This window comes from Triturus cristatus, chromosome 4_1, assembly GCF_964204655.1.
Source record: "Triturus cristatus chromosome 4_1, aTriCri1.1, whole genome shotgun sequence".
NCBI classification, from domain to species: domain Eukaryota; kingdom Metazoa; phylum Chordata; class Amphibia; order Caudata; family Salamandridae; genus Triturus; species Triturus cristatus.
In genome coordinates this window covers 558,986,259-559,005,336 of record NC_140585.1, presented here as the reverse complement: position 1 = coordinate 559,005,336, position 19,078 = coordinate 558,986,259, and the positions used below count along the sequence as shown (strand labels likewise).

The 19,078-nt window shown below is 45.7% G+C and overlaps 1 protein-coding gene across 2 annotated transcripts in view; it reads right to left on the bottom strand.

The window, feature by feature from the left end:
• GNAI1 (G protein subunit alpha i1) overlaps positions 1-19,078 on the bottom strand; it is a 289,814-nt gene that overhangs the window by 99,959 nt on the left and 170,777 nt on the right. The window contains exons 7-8 of one of the 2 annotated variants that reach the window (XR_014981294.1): positions 3,792-6,722; positions 3,639-3,701 (exon numbers count right to left, since the gene is read on the bottom strand). Coding sequence is in view for 1 of the 2 variants with exons in the window: in XM_085652880.1 (XP_085509006.1) it covers positions 6,569-6,722 (154 nt within the window). In the remaining variant the exon portion in view is untranslated. Of the gene's footprint in view, positions 1-3,638; positions 3,702-3,791; positions 6,723-19,078 lie in introns of those variants that run through there. The other variant, XM_085652880.1, reaches the window with a different exon arrangement.

The following is a 19,078-nucleotide window of genomic DNA, read 5'->3' as shown; positions in this document are numbered from 1 at the left end:
GAACGCGCTCGACGGCCCCCTTGGCCAAGAGAGCCGAAACTTCCTCGCGGAGAAGATCCAAATGATCCCCCGAGATACGGTGGTGCTGTGGTGGCATGGCTGGAGGGGTCGTCTCGAAGGGGAGGGAGTAGCCCCTTCGGACGATTTGCAGCACCCACCTGTCCGATGTTATGGACCGCCAGTGGAGCAGGTGATGGCGAACTCTGCCGCCCACTGGCGTGGTATGGGCCTGAAAGCTCGGACTAGGAAGGCTTTGAGGCGGATGCTGCCGGGGTGGATGTGGGCTGACCACGTCGGCCTCCATTTCCGCCACGGCGGAAGCCACGTCCGCGACCGCGCGCAGGTTGGTTCTGCGGCTGGTGGCTCTGCGGACGTGAGGAGGCGCCCCTTCCTTGGCCACGAAAGGGGCGAAAAGCGGAGGTGTGCGCCCGCGGAGCCGAGAGGCCCAAGGACTTGGCCGTAGCCCGGGAGTCCTTAAAACGGTTCAGCGCACTGTCCGCCTTCTCACCAAACAGGCGAGTGCCATCAAAGGGCATGTCCATGAGGGTGTTCTGGACATCCCCGGAAAATGACGTGGACCGCATCCAGGCGTGGCGGCGGAGCGCCACCGTGGTGGAAATCGCCCGACCTAGCGAGTCCGTGGTGTCAAGCCCACATCTTATGGCGTGCCGTGCTGCATCCCTCCCATCGGCCAGAGCCTGGGAAAGACGTGGCCGGACCTCCTCCGGACACAGGGGCAGCACGTCCTCCACCGTATCCCACAGGGAATGGGAATAACGGTCCAAGAGACAGGCGGTATTTAAGGACCGCAGGCCCAAACTAAGGGACGAGAACAGTTTCTTGCCAAACTGCTCGAGTCTCTTGGAATCCCGGTCCGGCGGAGCGGTCGGGAAGGAGGATTGGGAAGTAGAGGCCTGGATAACCAGACTCTCGGGGGTGGGGTGTTGGGACAGGAAGCTGGGGTCGCCCGGAGCAGGGCGGTGGCGCCTGGCAACGTTCCTATCCACAGGAGGAACTGTGGAGGGCTTGGACCAGGTGCCCTGCAGAACGTCAGTGAGGGCCTCGTTAAACGGCAGCAGAGGCTCAGTGGAGCTTGCTGAGGTTTGAAGCACCTCAGTGAGGATGTTGGTCCTCACAGCCACGGCAGGCAACTCGAGCCCAAGGGCCTCAGCCGCCTTGCGCAGCACCACAGAAAATGCTGCACCCTCCTCCGAAGCCACGGTCGGAGGAGAAGTGAATCCAGCGTCTGGCGAGGTGTCCAGCCCGCTGGCCTCCCCCAGTTCATCTGCCCAGTCCTGAGAAAGCTGTGACTGAACAGCCAGAGGGTCCTCGAACCCCTCCCAGTCGCCCCCTTCTTCCGATTCCTGATAAACAGGAGGAATGATCGGAACCGGACTGTAGAGATGGTAGGTCTCTAGCGGCGTCGGATGCGGCGTCGGCGGACGCCGTGCCGGCGTCGGGTCCGGATGAGGGCTAAACCGGGGCGTCGGCGTCACAGGCGTCGGCGGCGCCGGTGGTTCAGGCGTCGGCGCCGGTGGAGGAGTGACAAGGTCAACCGGCGTCGACTGGGGCCCAGGCATGGGCCCCGCGGGGACCTGCGGCGTCGAGACCGGAGTCGTCGACGGCGCCGGGGCCGGAGCCGCCGGCACGCGAGGTCGCCCAGTCGAGCCCGCGGGGCCCGAAGGCGCGCCAGCGGGCGTCGACGGCGGGGCCAGGCTCCTCATGGCCGAGAGGAAGGCGCTGATCTCCGCCGGCGCCGCGTCAGCCCCAGGGACCGGAAGGTATGGGGGCGGACGCGGCACCTGCGGCTCCGCCGGAGCCGCGGGGGTGGAACCACTGGGACCCTCGGCCGAGTCGCGCGACCGGGGAGGGGAGTCCGAAGAGCGATGTCGCCTCTTGGACTTCTTTGAGTGCTTGGACTTACCCGACGACTTGGAGCCCGACGATCGATGGTGGCGTCGGCTAGGGCTCCGCGAGCGATCCTTGGACCTCCTCCTGGACCGGGATCGCGCACGACGCGGAGCCGAGTGGCGAAGCTCGAGAAGCTTGCGGGACCGCTCCCGCCTAGCCTTCGAAGTCAGGGCCTGGCAGTCGTTGCACGACTCCGCGTCGTGGTCGAAGCCTAAGCAATAGAGGCACCGGCGGTGGTGATCGGTCACCGACATCAGTCGATGACAGTCTTCACAAGCCTTGAACCCAGGCATCCTACCGGCACCAGATGTCGACAGACAGGGATCAAAAATGATCAAAAAGAGTTAGTCAGAAAAGACTAAAAGGGGTAGCTCTCCCGGATCTGCGCTTACTGGCGCGGAAAAAAGAAGAACTGACGTCAGCGCGCGAGGGCGGCGTCTAAGTACTCCGACGACGTCATCCCGGCGCACGACGCCGACGACGGACGCGGAGCCGCAGACGACGCCTAGCGACGCGCAAGGGGTATTGCTGACGAAAAATCTTCCGGATCCAGTCTGACGCCTGGGGATATTCTAAGGTGAGGAATCTAACTAACGTGTTTCTTTCAGATACACAGTGCAAGCCACACACCTTGGCTTTAACTTACTGGTTCATTAGGCACAGCCACTTTTTTCACTCGGTTAGTTCAGCACCTATGGACAGTTGATTGGATGAGTCATCTGCTAAGTAACTGCACTCACCACCAAAAAGTCATGCACACTCCTGTCTCCCTGCATGGAGAAACTCTTTCCCACCTTCAATTCGAAGCCTTTCTAATATTTACTGATGATTTCCATTTTTGCTGAAATACCTGAATGTAGTCGTCGATTTCAGACTACACTTTAGATCGTTCTAAGCCTCCAATCATATGATATTTAGTTTCGTAAACCTAACTGCTCAATGACATTGATTTTGAGTGATTATCTCTTTTCAAAGTGACTCACTGCCTTTGGGGCACTAAGGCTCTTTGTATGCACACAAACGTGTTAGAGCAAAGTTATCAGTGCTGTGCTTTGTAATCAACAACTGGATAGATTTTTGCGGAGGGAAGAGGCATCTGGATAATGTCATCTGGTGTGACTGAGGATTTTAAACTTATATCATCGTCCCGATCTGATAATCAAGATATCAAAATCGAATACAAGCTCAACTAGACCACACTGTTTTTAACAGATCCTTCACAGATACATTTTCACTGACACAGCTGAACATTTTTCGTTAATGTCTTAGGCTTCACAGTTTCATATTTTCACTGTGACTTGAAACATATTGAGGGCTGCAGTTATTTTTACAGGTTTAAAAACGCGTTGTTTGTGGTCTTAGTCATGTCCCAGAATATCACTCATCTGATACTATGTTACCTTAATAAAACAAGCATTTGCAATGCAATAGGTCTCGCAGTTGTTAAGAGTTTTAGCTATTGGCACTGTAAATGGCAATGCCTTTTTCATTTATGTGTGGGTTTTTAAAACATAAATAAAAGGCATTGTCATTTACAATGCCAATAGCTCAAACTCGTATAAATGCGAGACCTATTGCATTGCAAATGCTTGTTTTTCGTGTCCCTGGTTGGTGTCGACATACCACCATTTGGTGTCCGTGACGTTGACGCGCTTCCTCTGGAAGCTCCCACCTTTGTCACCATCTTCGGATTCTATTTTCTTCTCCTCCTTTTTTCTTCCTCTTAGTTTTTTCCCTGTTTTAATAGTCTTCCTCCCGTCTCATCTTTCTGGTGGAGGAGGGTGGGATCGCTAGTGAATCCAGAAAGTCTTCAAGCTGCAAAACTGCACCGACATGTAAGATAACTATACGTTTTGTAGCGTGAACCTTTCTGGATTCACTATGCTGTGAATAGCCTTTGTAGGGTTTTCCTAGATTTGTGGTGGCTGGGTGGAAGATGAGCGCTGGTTACTGAATGTGTTGTAAGACCTTCTGTCCCACTTGTGCTTCTTTGTTCATTTGAATATTTACACAGTAGTGCTTAGAGAACGTGTGCACCGAGGACCATGTTGCTGCTTGACAAATGTCTTGAATAGGTGTTTGCTAGGGACGCAATTGTTGCTAATTTTTTACTTGTTGTGAGCATGCGTTGCTCTTTGTAACTCTTGCCCTGCTTGTTTGTGGCAAAATTGTATGGTTTGTGTAATCAATCATGCAATGGTGTTTTTTGGTACACAAAGAATTGCTTTGTTTTTCTGCTCTTTTGTCCTTTCTAGATAGTGCATTACTGCTCTCCTGGCATCCAGTGTGTGTAACGCCCTTTCTGTGCTTGTGGTTGGTTTTTGAAAGAAACTTGGAATTTGTATTGTCTGGTTTATGTGGAACCATGACACCACCTTTGGCATGAAATGTGGGTCCGTTCTCATTACGATCCGGTCATTGTGTATTTGTAGGTAGGGCTCTTGTAGTGTTCGTGCTTGTAAATTGCTTACTCTCCGTAGCGATGGGATAGCTACTAAGAAGGCTGTCTTTAGCGTGAGCATATGCATTGTTGCTTTATGAATAGGCTCAAATGGTGCCTTCCTCAAATGAGTTAGCACTACTTTGAGGTTCCATGCTGCAGTTGGCGCTCTGTTTGGCAGTGCAATTCTCTTTACCCCTTTTAGAAATCTCTTTACTGCTTGGGAAGTGAAGAAACTCTTCCCTGTTTCTCTTCTTTTGCAACCCACTATCGCCGCTAAGTGCTGTTGATGCCTTGGTAATTCTTTGTAGTTTCTTCCTAAAGCACCATTTGGAGAATCTTTTCCACTTTGCTACGTAGCACTTCCTTGTGGTAGGCCTCCTTGCCTCTAAGCACCGCCAATGTGCTTGCTGGTAGTTTGAGGTGTGCAAACTCTAGGTCTTCAGGAGCCATGCTGCCAGGCTGAGGCTCTCTGGGTGTAGCACCCTTCCGTTTTGCCTAGTCAAAAGGTCCTTTCTTGTGGGGAACCTGTGTGCAGGCGCTTGTGCCATCTCCATAATCTGTGAGAACCAGGTCTGTCTAGCCCACTCAGGTGCTACAAGTATTACCGCCATGCTGCATTTGTTTAGTACTCTGTAGCAGTGGTATCGGTGTAAAAGCGTAGGCAAATGTCCCTGACAAGCTTATCCAGAACGCATTCCCAAGGGACTGTTTGCACGGTGATAGGTTTGGGCATTTTGGTGTGTTGCAAATGGGTCTATTTGCGGAGCTCCCCATTTGTAGAATATCTTCTGGATCTTTTGTTGATTGGTTTCCCATTCGTGGAATGCGGACATCTGTCTGCTGAGTCTGTCTGCTTCTATATTGTCCTTTCCTTGTAGATGTAGTGCTAGAAAGTCTATTTGTCGTGGATTTACCCATCTCCATATTTCATGTGCTAGCACTGATTGTGTTCCTCCTTGTTTGTTGATGTAGAGCATGGTAGTTTTATTGTTCATTTGGATTAGTACCCCGTGTCCGTACAGTTGTTTCTGAAAGGCATTTAAAGGTTAGGAACACTGTCTTCAGCTCTAGGTAGTTGATGTGCTTTATCGCATCCTGTTGCAACCACAATCCCCTTACCTTGAAGGCGTTTGTGTGCTACCCCACGCTATCTGGGAGGCCTCTGTTGTGATGGTCACAGTTGGGAGTTGATTGTGTGAATGGTTTCCCTTGTGTTATGTTCCTTTTCTTCTACCACGCTATTTTGTGGTGTTCCGTGTGTGTGACAACCACTAGATCCTCCCAACTCCCTGTTGCCTGTGACCATTGTTGTTGGATCCATTCTTAGAATGGTCTCATGTGTAGGCGGATATTTGCGACTAAATATATGCATGACTCCATAATTCCTATCAGTTTGCTCACTGTCAGAGCTTGCCCCTTGTGGTAAAGACGTGTCTACTTCAATATCGGCAAAGTTCTCTTTGTGCTCGGAAACACCTTGCCCTGTATGGTGTTGATCTCCGTCCCTAAGAATATCTTCACTTGTTCTGGTTCTATTGATGACTTTCCCCAATGGACTGAAAACCCTAGTTGGACTAGTGTTTGTATGACCTCTTGCATGTGCCTCTTGCATTTGTACGCGTTTGCTTTTACCAGCCAGTCATCGAGGTACGGGTATTTTTGTTGGAATGAGCGACACTTTATAACCAGTTGAATGAACAGATCTTTACTGTGAACATTAAGTCTCCTTAATAGAAAAACTTTGGTTTGTGCTTTTCCTCCCATTACTTGGTCTGTTATGGGTAAAGCACCAAATGCCTTGGCACTGGAGTGTTTTGAAGCGCAGCTCTAAGCACATTGGTGGCATGCGTTGGAAAATACATGGTTAAATGCACCAAGATGAAGTAAAGACAGGTGTACGTGGGGATCCTCAAGGATTACTATTAGGGGTGAGTTTTTGATAAGGCATCATATCAGTTTATATTGGCATATAGGAGCCAAGAACAATAGTAGGGGAGGAGTATAGTAGGCAGCTCTATTTTGAACAACATTTCAAATCATTTATCACGAGATTACATAGTTCTACACAATAGCACTGTAATTCCAACTTTGAACGTTCAATTGGACTTGCATGTCCAACACTCTACTAACTAATGTTCGTGCATTACTGCTGATAAATAACTTTAGTAATAAAATTAAGTTTAAGCATGCAAATTTCACAACAGCTAATAATACCTGCATATTCTGGATAGCAAATTGTAAGTGGGCTTCTTTTAATTTTCTCTTCAAATAGATCCTTCTTGTTCAGGAAAAGGATAATAGATGTATCTGTGAACCACTTATTGTTGCAGATGCTATCAAATAATTTCATGCTTTCATGCATCCTGTTCTGAAATGGAAATAAATACAAATAACAGTTATCCAATCTTAGCAAATGTATATAAAGGGCAACACAAATAAGAAGTCCCCCAAGTGTGCAATGCTAAGAGAGATCATCATCAAAAGTTATTCCCTACATGTCATCTTATTAGTAAATGCCTTCACTTAACAGCAAGTCTATTTCTATGTGAAGAATGCACCAAAGCAAGACATGCAATCAAACTGTGTTCATTGCTTCCTGTGCAAGATAAATGCTATCTTCTCCTCGGTTTGTTTAGTATTAGAATTCTTGGCATGGCTTCCTATTCTTTAAAGTAAAGCATACTAGAATGCATCTAAAACGCACACAAACACATTTACTTTAAAAAAAAAAAAAAGATAAAGTGCAGTTATGGTCATGACTTAAAATCGAAAACCACAACAATTCACAGGTCATTGTTAGGACCACAAACTAGAACTCCCACCAACTATCAAGAACACCAAATGCAGCACTCACATCCTCACCTTTCAGGAGATGCAATTACAAATGTTAATATTCTTCTATGAGATTACATTTTTCATTATCCCATACCAATTTGAAAGATGACAGAATGTAGCATTCTTTATTGGACCGAGTAGGAGTTAAAGTGCACTTTGCTCTTCGGTTTATTCATTAGTAAGAATATTATTAGGTCTTAACTTTGCATTTGGTGTGAGTAATTACATGCATAGCTGTTGTGTGTGAATTCTGTTCCTATACATAACTTGCCAATTTCAGTGATTTTTGTTTCGAATTTGTAACCATGACTGCAGTTTATCTGAATATATGAGTTTGACAAATGTTGAGGGGTTATAACCGAAGCTAACTTAGTTGCTTTCAACCCTCATTTTCTTTCCAGAGCTTTATTTTGTTAATCATATACCACATCCGACAGTTCCCAATGTTACTAGCAGAGTGGCTGGTTTAAGACCGTGCACATGACTGAAGGACTTGCGCAGCAGGGGATAACAAGGGTAATTAAAGTGCACCAAAATCTATCTGAGGGACCCAGGACGGTCTAGAAATTGGAAATCCGGTGATAAGCAATTTTCTTGTTTGATTTTAATTACAGGAGGTCCTTTTGGGACCCTAACACATCGGACAGGGTGTCAGGGCAAGGTCACCATGTCCAAATATGCACTTTTTGGGGTTTCTTTTCCCCCCCACTCCCCAAGACAAAGTTCAGTGCACTGTGCTAGGTAAAAACTACTGTAACAAAGTTTTCTGCAACAGTTAAGACGGAGTCCAATTGATTTATTAATCTGCAGCCAGATTTGTGACTCCTCAATGGACAATGAGTAAAACAAATCAGCAGTCCAATAGTGTGTATAGGTTTGATTCATGAATCCTTTGGAGGTTCAGCAGATTAGGGATACAGATCTCTAAAATTTAACCTCTTCAAGTCTAGATCAGAACACATTAAAACGCCAACTTCAAGACGTCCTGAATTGATTTAGAACAAAGCAGGCAAAGGTACTTTGAGTAAAATCCTACTGACCTACCAAAATTGGGATTTAAAATGGGACACTCCCACCTTTTGACATCTGCTTAACAGATCTTGGTCAAAAGCACCCAAAGTGGATGAAGTTTTGTGCCGATTAAACTGCGGCAAAGTTATTAGCAAACAAAATCTTTCAGTGGAAACAAAGACAACCACACAACAGCTATCACCCATGCAATTAAAGCCCTTTTCTGTGATTTAGGTTAATTTAGGTCTAAAGAATTTCTTTTTTATTGCTCAGTTGACAAGCTACAGGAAACTAGTGTACGCATACACTTAGTTTATACATTTGTGATGTCTGCAAGGGGTGGAGGGGGGTTAAGAGCTTTAGAGGGTCTAAATGTTACATTTCATACTAGAAGACTAAATGATTTTTTTTTTTGCTCTTAGCTACAGCAAAAACGGATTGTTCATACTACATCTCAAATCGTGCATAGAATCAAGACCATGTGTCCGTCATTCAGAATGGCTTTCACTGCAGCAATATGCTTTTTGGAAGAGTACTTTTACAATCCGCTGTAGCAACATTCAATACACCCCCAAGAGGTGCCTAAACAGGTCCAAAAGGAACTTGGACGCTGTAATTAATTGGCAATAAACTGTCGTCAATAGAGTACTAGGCAACATTAGAAGTAATATGGCCCTTCTGGTCATAAGCTCCTTGAAGATTAGAAAGAGACTTCAAACCCAAATACAATTCCTTGGGAAGAAGCACCGACTACATTGGCAACTGAAATCAAAACCTGGGCATTGTCCAAGGACAAAAAGCAGGTTAAGAACTCTTCATAAGGATACTCCAACTATGGTAGATGCTCTGTAGGAAGCCCCTAACCTACTATAAAGGGAGATACCCAGAGTGATAGCATCCAAGAGATTGCAAACAGTTTAAACTCTGATGGGTTTCAATATTCCAATGAGCACTGTGCTCAAACTGCATGGATTTTGGAAACGGATGATCGGATATCTATTCCAACAATTGGAAGGGACAACTGACCTGTCTAGGGACTAGCCAGTCTTACAGCCAAAAGGTGCCACATAAGGAACAGAACATAGACAGATGTGAATATACAGGGAAAATGGAGGTAACACGTTTTAGGACAGAAGCTACAGTGTGAAATCAATAAAGTGGCTAACAACTAGAACAATGCCCCATAGAGAGTTATCCTAATAAGAGGGTCATGGGCAATAGCAATTCTACACAGCACCGCAATCACCATAGCACTACTCCCAATTAAGTTTGACAAACATTTATATGTAAGTGGAGATCCTGGATGGCCACCTAAATAAGCAAGATAGTACCTTTAGGATCAAAACTCATATTGAGGGTGACCTAATGAGTCCTAATTATATTTGGACTCATTTGGCTGAAGCCTATATCAGTGAAAGATTAATACCCCACACAATTTGTGATTAACATTGCCAAAGCAGATGTTGACAAACTATGCCTTTTCAGTAGAATAGTTGCCTGGTGGGCCTTCCAATGATCAAACCCACCCTAGTCATTAACAGATTCTCAGTTTTGTCCTGTTGTGCTTGATCCTCTGCCCGATCTGCCCCCCACAGTGCATCATTAATCATCTTCATTCACTTTATTAGAACACACCCAGCACCGTAAAACAGCCTTTCAACTGTTTCTATTATCTACAGTCGCCTCGTGCCCCTTGGCGCTTCAACTACAACTCCTCAATTTGCTGCCTCTATTATGCAGCAGCATTTTATGCAATTGCTCCTTCAAAGCCTCTAATGTACATCGCATCCCTTCACCGCAGGCTCCTTCAGTATTTCATTACTAGATTAAAGTGGCCGTGCCTTTAGTTCACGATCAGACTCAGCTCACGGCTTATCAAATGGGAGATTCACATGCTTTGCATATGTCCGCCATCTAGTGTTGGGCTCGGATGAATAAAACTCGTTTTTGTTCTAAGAAGTTTTGAGTCAAGAGGTTGTATGACTTCTCTTGGGAATACTGCACATGGTCATCAATGCAATCTTCAGATTTTTTGCAATGGGAAGGTGAGAATGTAAAGAATGCTGTGTATGCAAGCATTGAGATGACCATGCGTTGGTATGTGATAAAGTATAAGCTGCAACCTACACAAGAATTTGGGGAGGAGGGATGGCACATGTGAATCTACAGCACTACATGCCAAGAACAGATGCCTACAGGGTAACAATCAGTTTGAGGCATGTGTCCTGTAGATACACATGCTTTGCTAAGACTAAAGTAGTCCCCCTCCCTAGGCAGTGGTTAACTTGTGGGGGATGCAGTTGTCTGAAAAAGAGTCTTAAGTAATGCCTGACCAGCACTGGCTTGCTGGTGTGCAAATCCATCCACACAATAATGCTTTGTGAAGGTGTGTGGAGTAGACCATGTTGCTGCTTTGCAAATACCAGCAATAGGAATGCTTCCTAAAAAAAAGGCAATTTTCCTAGATGAGTGGGCTTTTGGCGCATCAGGTAAAAGTTTAGCCTTTGCGTAGCATGCCTGTATGGATTTAACTATTCATCTTGAAATGCCCGCTTTAGAAATTGCTTTTCGTAAATGAGGTGCAAAGGCAACTAACAATTCTTTAGTTTTTCTAAATGATTTAGTCCTATCAATGCCCTTTTTACATCTTAAGTGTGTAATGTTCTTTCTGCAACTATGTCAAATTGTGGAAAAACACAGGTAAATCAATGGATTGATTGATATGAAAACTGCAAACTACATTTGGTAACAATTTAGGGTTAGTTCTAAGCACTACCCTTTCCTTGTGTAGTTGAAAGAAAGGCTCTTCTAGGGTTAATGCCTGAATTTCACCAACTCTAAGTAATAACAATTAAAAAACGCAAGTTTCCATTTGAGCTATTGCAATTGACAATGTAATGATTCAAAAGGAGGACCCATTAATCTTGTTAGGACAATGTTAAAATTTCATGCTGGGGTAGGTGGAAATCTAGGAGGAATTATTCTTTTAAGTCCCTCCATGAAAGTTTATATAACAGGAATTTTAAACTGATAGGTGTTGACTATTCTGGAGATATGCAGCAATAGCTGCAAGATGTAGTCTTATAGAAGTATATGCTAATCCAGCTGTTTGTAAATGAAAATCTGTATAAAATAAGTGTGTGTACCTTTGTTTGAAGAGGATTAACGTTTTGTTGATAGAATATGACAAAATGTTTGTTTTGCTGCATAACAGCCTTGTAGTTGGTTTACGAGCTTCTTTAAGAATGTTCATACAGTCTGGAGGCAAATTTAGGTATCCAAAGTCTAAGACTTTAGGAGCCAAATTGCAAGATTAATTTCTTTGCGATAGGGAGGTCTTTGTTTTTCCATGGTTCTGCGCGAGATGGTCTGGGTTCAGATGAAACTTCTTGTGTGGGACTAGAGTTCAGTGTTGAGAACCGTGGTTGTCAAGCCCAGGTGAGCGCAATTAGTATCATGGTGAGCGATGTTTGCCTGAGTTTCCTCACCACTAATGGTAGTAGTGGGAGAGGTGGAAAATGTATGCAAATATCCCTGAACAGTTCATCCACAGAGCATTGCCTTTGGCTGATGGTGGTGATATCTGCTTGTGAAGTGTGGGCATTTAATGTTATCTTTTGTTGCAAACAAGTTTATCTCTGGAAATCCCCATTTGTGAAAGTAAGGTTGAAGAACAATGGGGTGAATTTCCCATTCCTGGATTTGTTGCGATCTGCTCAGAAAGTCCACAATCGGATTACTTCTTCCTGGGACATGCTCTCCTAATATATAAATGTTGGTGTGTATTGCTAACTTCCATAATTTTAGCTAAGTGAGTAATTGGAGTATGTGCCCCACCCCTTGTTTTTGTAAATAATACATTGCTGTCATATTGTCTGTTCGAATAAGGACAACTCTGTTGTAGGTGACTTAGGAAGGCTTTGATCACTCGAACAGCCTGCAACTCTAGATGATTGATATGGAGATTTGTGTCTGGAATCCCATAGTCCCTGAATAGTAAGATTGTGGGGATGTGCTCCCCATCATGTTCCAGATGAACCTATTAATTGGGGAACTTGGTCTTGAAACTGCTGCCCTTTGAATAGATTTTGTGGATTCCACCATTGCGGCGAGGGATGCATGCAGTTGTTTACCAGCACTAAATCATGAAGTTGACCCAGTGACCGAGTCCATTGCTGGGAGAGACATTGTTGTAGAGTTCTCAAGTTGTGTCTGGCATGTGGGACTACGTAAATACAAGATGCCATGCCCACAAGTCCAAAGTATTTTGGCTGGAGTGTGAGTTTGTTTGAAATTGTTGAATTAATGTTAGTATATTGCGTATTCAGTCTGTTTGGGGATGCCAACAGTAGATTTGTGTTGGGCGTGGCCCCTAGAAATGCTTTAGTGGTAGTTGGCTGTAGATGAGATTTTTGCAGGTCGACAGTAAACCCTAGTTGATGCAGTAAATCTAGGGTTTTTTTAGTGCTGTGTTCGCAAAGTATGAATGTATTTGCTTTGATTAGCCAGTCGTCTAGATAAGAGAAGACGTAAATGTTTACCCTACGCAGATGTGCTATCACAACTGCTAAGCACTTTGGGAATACTCTTGGTGCTGTAGTGATTCCAAAGGGAAGATTTGAGCTGATAAGGATTTCCCTGAAATAGAAAATCTGTGTTTTTTCTGTGTGCAGGATTAATTGGCATACGCATATAGGCGGCCTTTAGATATAAGGCTGTCATGGAGTCTCCTTTTTAGAATAAAGGGATGATCTCTTGAAGAGTGACCATATGGAAATGCTTTGAAATGATGTAATGATTAAGTGGTCGAAGATCTAGAATCTAAGAGATCGACCCTTTTTGGGAATAGAGAAGTATAGTGAATACACTCCTGTCCCGTGAAATTTGTTATTTTGCTCCTTTCTGCACCAGAGCTGTTATTTCGTGTTGCAGAAGGATTTGGTATTGCATGGATAGTTTGTGCTTGCGGGGTAGAATATTTGGAGGAGTTATGAGTTCCAGACAATAACCATGTTGGAAAATGTCTAAGACCCATTGGTCTGTTGTAATTGACTTTGTTTTAGAGAATCTGTTGAGGGCGACCCCACAACTGCGGTTTGGTGTTGTGGGGGAAAGGTAGGGGTCAAGTTTGTTCTTGTTGGTATTTGAGGAACGTGCATTGTTCCCTCTAACTCTTCATTTAAAAGTGTTACCTGTGCAGAAGGTCTTAGTTGTTGGTTTGTCCCGGACTTTTATATTGTGAAGCAGAGGTATCTATGGAAGCTGTTCTTGCCCCTGGTTTAAAATTGGACATACAAAAGGAACCTCTGTAGGTGTTTGTAGAGCTCCTATTGATTTTGCTACCTGTGGCCTTTCATTTTTTCAAGGACTGTCTACCTTGGGGCCTAAGATGTTCGTTGTCAAATGAGAGGTTCAATATAGTCTGTTGTACCCGATTTTTGAAATCTGACACCCTCAACCATGCATGCCTTCAATCGTTTGACCTCTTTTTCTGTGGTCCTCTGGGAGATATTGGAGAATGCCCTTCATTTCGTCCCAGAGGGCACTGTTGCACCTTGCTATTAATGCTTGGCTATTAGCTATACACCAATATTTAGCTGCTTGTGCCGCAACTCTTACCAGAAGCATCCATAAGTGTGGATTGTTTTTCTGGTGGTAGTTCTTCCCCAGTGGTTTGAGAGTTAGCCCTTATACTAGCATTGGTTACTACCAAAGAGTCCTTATATAAAGGTACCTGACGGAAAGTGGCTGCTCTGACTATAAGATCCTGATAAGCACATGCATCATCAGGTGGTGATAGACCGCTAGGGTATAAATCAGGATCAGTGTCAAGATTAGAAGCAATATTTTAATCCTCCCAAGGATGCCCTGGTTGTGTCACCTGGAATGGCTTGATCCTCATCTACTGTTGACAGACATATTACCAACCTCAGACAATTGTGGGGAGTGAGGTGGTGGAGGTGTTGATTGCGGCTCAAGTGAAAAAAGAACTGGAATGTGCAATGGACTAGTTGCAGCATCCTTGCTTTTCTTCTTTAGAGCTTGAAAAGGAACGTCCAAAGCCTTCTCAAAACTCAACTGCTTCTTAGGAGGTTTTTGTTTTGGTGGCTGAACCATATTTTTTTTTGTCCCAGGCTGAATTTGAAGGGGTTTTGGTTTCAGATCGAGCTTTTGGTGAAATTACTTGTGGATTGGCTCTGGGGGAGATATTGGACCAGACATTAAGCATGTCGGTGGAGGAAGCTGTGTCTTTGATGGAGGAAGGTTAGATTCCGAAAGAACAAGTCTTTTTTTTTTGCAGTGCTGAAACCTAAGAGTAAGATGTTTCGGTCACGGATGGAAGAGATACAGAGGCCCCTGCTGTAGGCCAAACGTTCGGAGCCAGGGGGAGCGTGTTCAGAGTCATGTTTTCAGTGCAAACAATAGCTGGTGTGCAGTGGCAGCCCGTAAGCAGTTCTCTCAGTGAAGACTGAGGATTTGGATTTCGGATTAGGGGTAGAAGTACTCCTGATATGTTGCTTTTGTGCTGGCTGAAGAGGGGCAGAGTCCTCTTCGGACTGAGACCCTGAATCGGAGTCATGTATGGAAAGGGATTCTTCTGGTGCCACCGAAGCCTCTTCATCCACCTCTTATCAACCGAAGATGTTTGGGACTTCACCCATTTGCTTGTGCTGCATCTCTGGTCGTCTAGCCCTTCGATCGCTAAAAGTCTTTCGAGACCGAAAAGACATACAGGCCTCACAGGTGTTCTCTCGATATTCGGGCGTGAGACCTTAGTTGCAAACAGGATGTTGGTCGGTGTGAGGGTATTTGGAGTGGCACTTCAGACAGAAACGGAGCAGAGTGTGTTCAATTAGCAGGCCACTCAATCTTGTTCAAAATGGAAAAGTGCTGCCTGCCCAGGCGTGGCGCATAGGCCAAAGAGACGAGTCGAAATACGGCTGCGAAACCTAGTAGGATATGTATACTATACTGATCGAAAACAATACTGTTGAGATACATATCCAAGACCGAAAGAGACTCGAACCCAGAGCACAAAATACTATATCCGAACCAATAAGCGTAAAATAACAATCCGATGATGTGGTCAATGACCATGCGCAGTATACCCAATAAGAGGAGTCACACAGTCTCATGGCTGAAAGAAAACTTCTTGGAACACAAACAACTTGGAACCATCCGAGCCCAACACTAGAGGACGGACTTATGCAAAGCATTTGGATCTACAGTACACATGCCTCGAACAATTACTGCTGAAAGAAGAAAAGATGTTCTATTCTCTCAGTTTTAAGTTCACAGATCGGGAATAAGACTGAATGCAATTCGGAAATCCAAGTCAGAGTATGCCTATATGGGATCTTGAAGTATGTAATGAGGCAGTAAATCAGCAACTTCAAACCATGTAAGACTGAGATTAATGAGCCCCTGAATAGTGATTGGTATTCTTTTGTTTTGATAGTACCATATGCTTTGATGTGGACTTCCAACCAGGGAATATGGCAGGCCCAGGGTAGATTAACTTATTAATGAATGGCAGTGCTTCTTGAAAGACTGGTAGCAGGGTCCAGCACCCTGGAAATGGATAGCGACAGGTGCCCTATCGATTCACTGCTCAGTACACAACAGCCTTCCTCAAACCACAAAGACTGTTCCAATTCAAGTAATACCTTTTGTGTACAACTGGGGCACCAGCAATGTTTCAGTGTCTCCTGGACATGTTGTTAAAAACCTTGGAGTAGCTCATGCAGGTTCATCTAGATAATATTTAAAGGCCCTCATGGGGCAAACACCTGGAAAGTTAGTGTCGACCACTGACAAGTACAGCTAACATCCAACCCAAATACGTGTATTCTTGAAGTGAAACAATTTAGATATCTGGGGATTTACTTGGTGATGGTTCAACATTCAACCAAAGTAGATAAAGTAGAGGCTGTGGCAGGGATTCCACAACATAGTACCAAAACAGGCGATCAGGGACATCAGTCACTTTTTTTTTTTTTAGATATGGCTGCGTCCCTTACATATTTACTCGAGAAGAATGCTCCCAGCAAGATTCCATGGTCCATTCACAGGAAGCAGAATTCCAGCACTGTCCTCTCCCGTCCATGTTTTTCTACAGACCGACATTTCAGGTATTAGCTTAGCAGTTTCCAGACTAGTTTCATCCTGTATAGTTTGCAAGCAGGAAACATCTTCCCAATGAGCTCCCATATGCTACAGTAGGAAAGGAGTGTCAACCTCTGAGGTGGGCTGTGGAGTATATGTGTAAGTTGCTGAGCAGTCATTTTAAGATTGTGACGGATCACGGTTTCATGGTATGGCTGATGGCCCATACACAAAAGTCACCAATTTTCAGATGGTTCTTGACCTTCCTGTCGTTTAACAGTCCATCAAGCTATCTACACTCTTCTTTAGATATTTGTCCTGCATCTCTAGGCTGGACCCAACGTCAGGTTCTCAAATGGGGCTCCACCTAAACACACAAGTGAAACGAAGCCCTTTAGGGCTCAAAATGCGCCAGGGCATAGACTAAGTGCCCCGATATACGACATCTTTCCTGCCAGTTCCAAAAGTTGGGCAGACCAGGAAACTGGGTGTGTATGTGACTGTTTCCCATTTTTAACCAGTTTCTGCGTCACACAAAGCTTGCGAGTCACCAGGGAAGAGGTTATCAATCCAAACACCTTTGCTTTACTCTCCAATAACCTGCACCTTCAAGGTAGGATAACCTGAAAAGAATTAGAGCAGACAGGGTAAGTCTTGCGTTTAGTACCAAGGATTCATGAAATGCATGCCATTGGCAAAGATAAATTGGCAAAATAGGAGCACTTGAGAAGCAACCTCACAACGGGCTTGTGAAGGGAGTATTCTAGCTAGGAGAGGTCCAATGCAATGTCGGGAAACTATGCATCAGATACAGTCCAGTATGTAAAAGGGCACAAAAAGTTTAGTCAAGGAGGGCACTAAGGGGCACTCAGAAGAACACTGCTGTGTAGATAAAAGGGTCAACGAAAAGTTCAGTAACCAAAAGGTACTGTAGCCGTGGCCTTTAAAAAATATGCCTTGGTGGGAGGAGGATAAGGGTGCGGAGAATTGCAAGGATAGGGCAACCAAGTCACTTCCTGGAGAAACACTCCCTCACCGTGCCAATTAAATACACATGGGAACAACTTGGTAGGGCCCAGTTTAAGACCGGAGGACGCAACTCGGATAAACCTAGTACAGGACCAAAGAAGGTACTTAACTAAAAAGTGTTAGCAGTGGGCTGGCGCGCAGACTCTTAGAGAGCTCTCAGAACCTTTTCCTGCATCTCCTCAATTTTACTGTGCAGCGTCCCGCTGATTCGAGCGGTCGGCGCTTTCACCCTACGCGAGGGTTTTAAAACTTTTATTGGCAACCCCTGTACTTTTGTTATGCAGGTAAAATAGCTATACCTTATCATTCCAGGTATTCTGCTGGCTGGGGGCTGTTTGAGATCGCCGGTCCCCGCCGGTAGCGGCCGCCATCTTTGATTGGGATCGTTTGATTGGAGTGGAGCCCTGAACTCCACCCTCGCTCCGCCCCTATTTAAACGGCCTCCATGTGTCGGCGCAGCGGACGAGCGCAGCGGGCGCGACGTAGGCGCGCCGGAGTTGCGCCTGAGTTAAGCCCGTCTGCGCCCGTCCGCGGCAGGCCGGGGCACGGGGCATGTCACTCTGCTCCCTTACTCATCTACACTCGCTCCTTTCTAGTCTGTGCTCATGATCCTGCCCTCCCACCCCCCCTCTCCGTACCGAAACTGCTTCTTCATAATCTGTTCACGACTAGAACCTCGTTCCCGGAAATTTCCCCTATCTTTTTCGATAATGGCGTCCATTCTTCAAATCCCGCGTCCCGGGCCCAGTCTCTCCCTCGCTCTACTTCCTCCCCATTATCTGTGATGTATCTTAACACCCGGTCCCTGGTCTGTCATCAATCAGAAATATTTTACCTCCTGGACTCGGAACAGCCTGATGTCCTGTTCTTGACCGAGACCTGGCTCACTGACGATTCATCTCCTGACGTTCTGGCGGCCATTCCCCCAGGCTACTACATCCTGCAGACCAACCGCCCTGCTGGTAAAGCGGGCGGCGGCGTTGCAGCCATCATCAGACACCCCATTAGGTTCTCCCCAGTGTTCTTTCCTAGTATCGCCTCGACAGACTGTCTCGTATTAAGACTGGAGCAGCCTGGGTCTTCACTCATCTGTGTGTTGACCTATCGCCCCCCTCAATCTATGCCTGACTTTTCTATCCTGTTCGGTAACATGATCACCCAGCTTACCATCAGCAATTCCAACGTGTTGATCATGGGCGATTTTAATTACTGGCCATCAGACACTCATGAAACTGCTGATTCGCGTGCTTTTTCTGACCTAATGTTGAGCCTTAACTGCACTCAACATATACATGCACCCACACATGTTAAAGGCCACATTTTAGACCAAGTCTGGACCACCTCTCTTGCCATCTCTGCTCCCCTCATCGCCCCTTGTCTCTGGTCTGACCATCACCTCATCACTTTCTCCGTATTCCTGTCTTCCCCTATCACCGCTGCCCACCAATCCAATTTCCTGGCGCGCAATTGGAATAAAGCCGACCTTAACAAACTTACGGCTCTCCTGAGTTCTTCACCCCCACTCATGACCGGACCCAACATCTCTATCGACCTTCAGTCCAAAACCCTCACACACTGGCTTACCGCCGCGGCCGACTCTGTGGCACCACTAAAACCGGTTAAGACAAGGCGCAGGCACGATGCTCAAAAGTGGTTTACCGCTGAGCTCCGCGCACACAAACTTACTCTCCGCCAGGCAGAGAGACGCTGGCGCCGGGATTACTCCCCCGAATCGAAAATTAT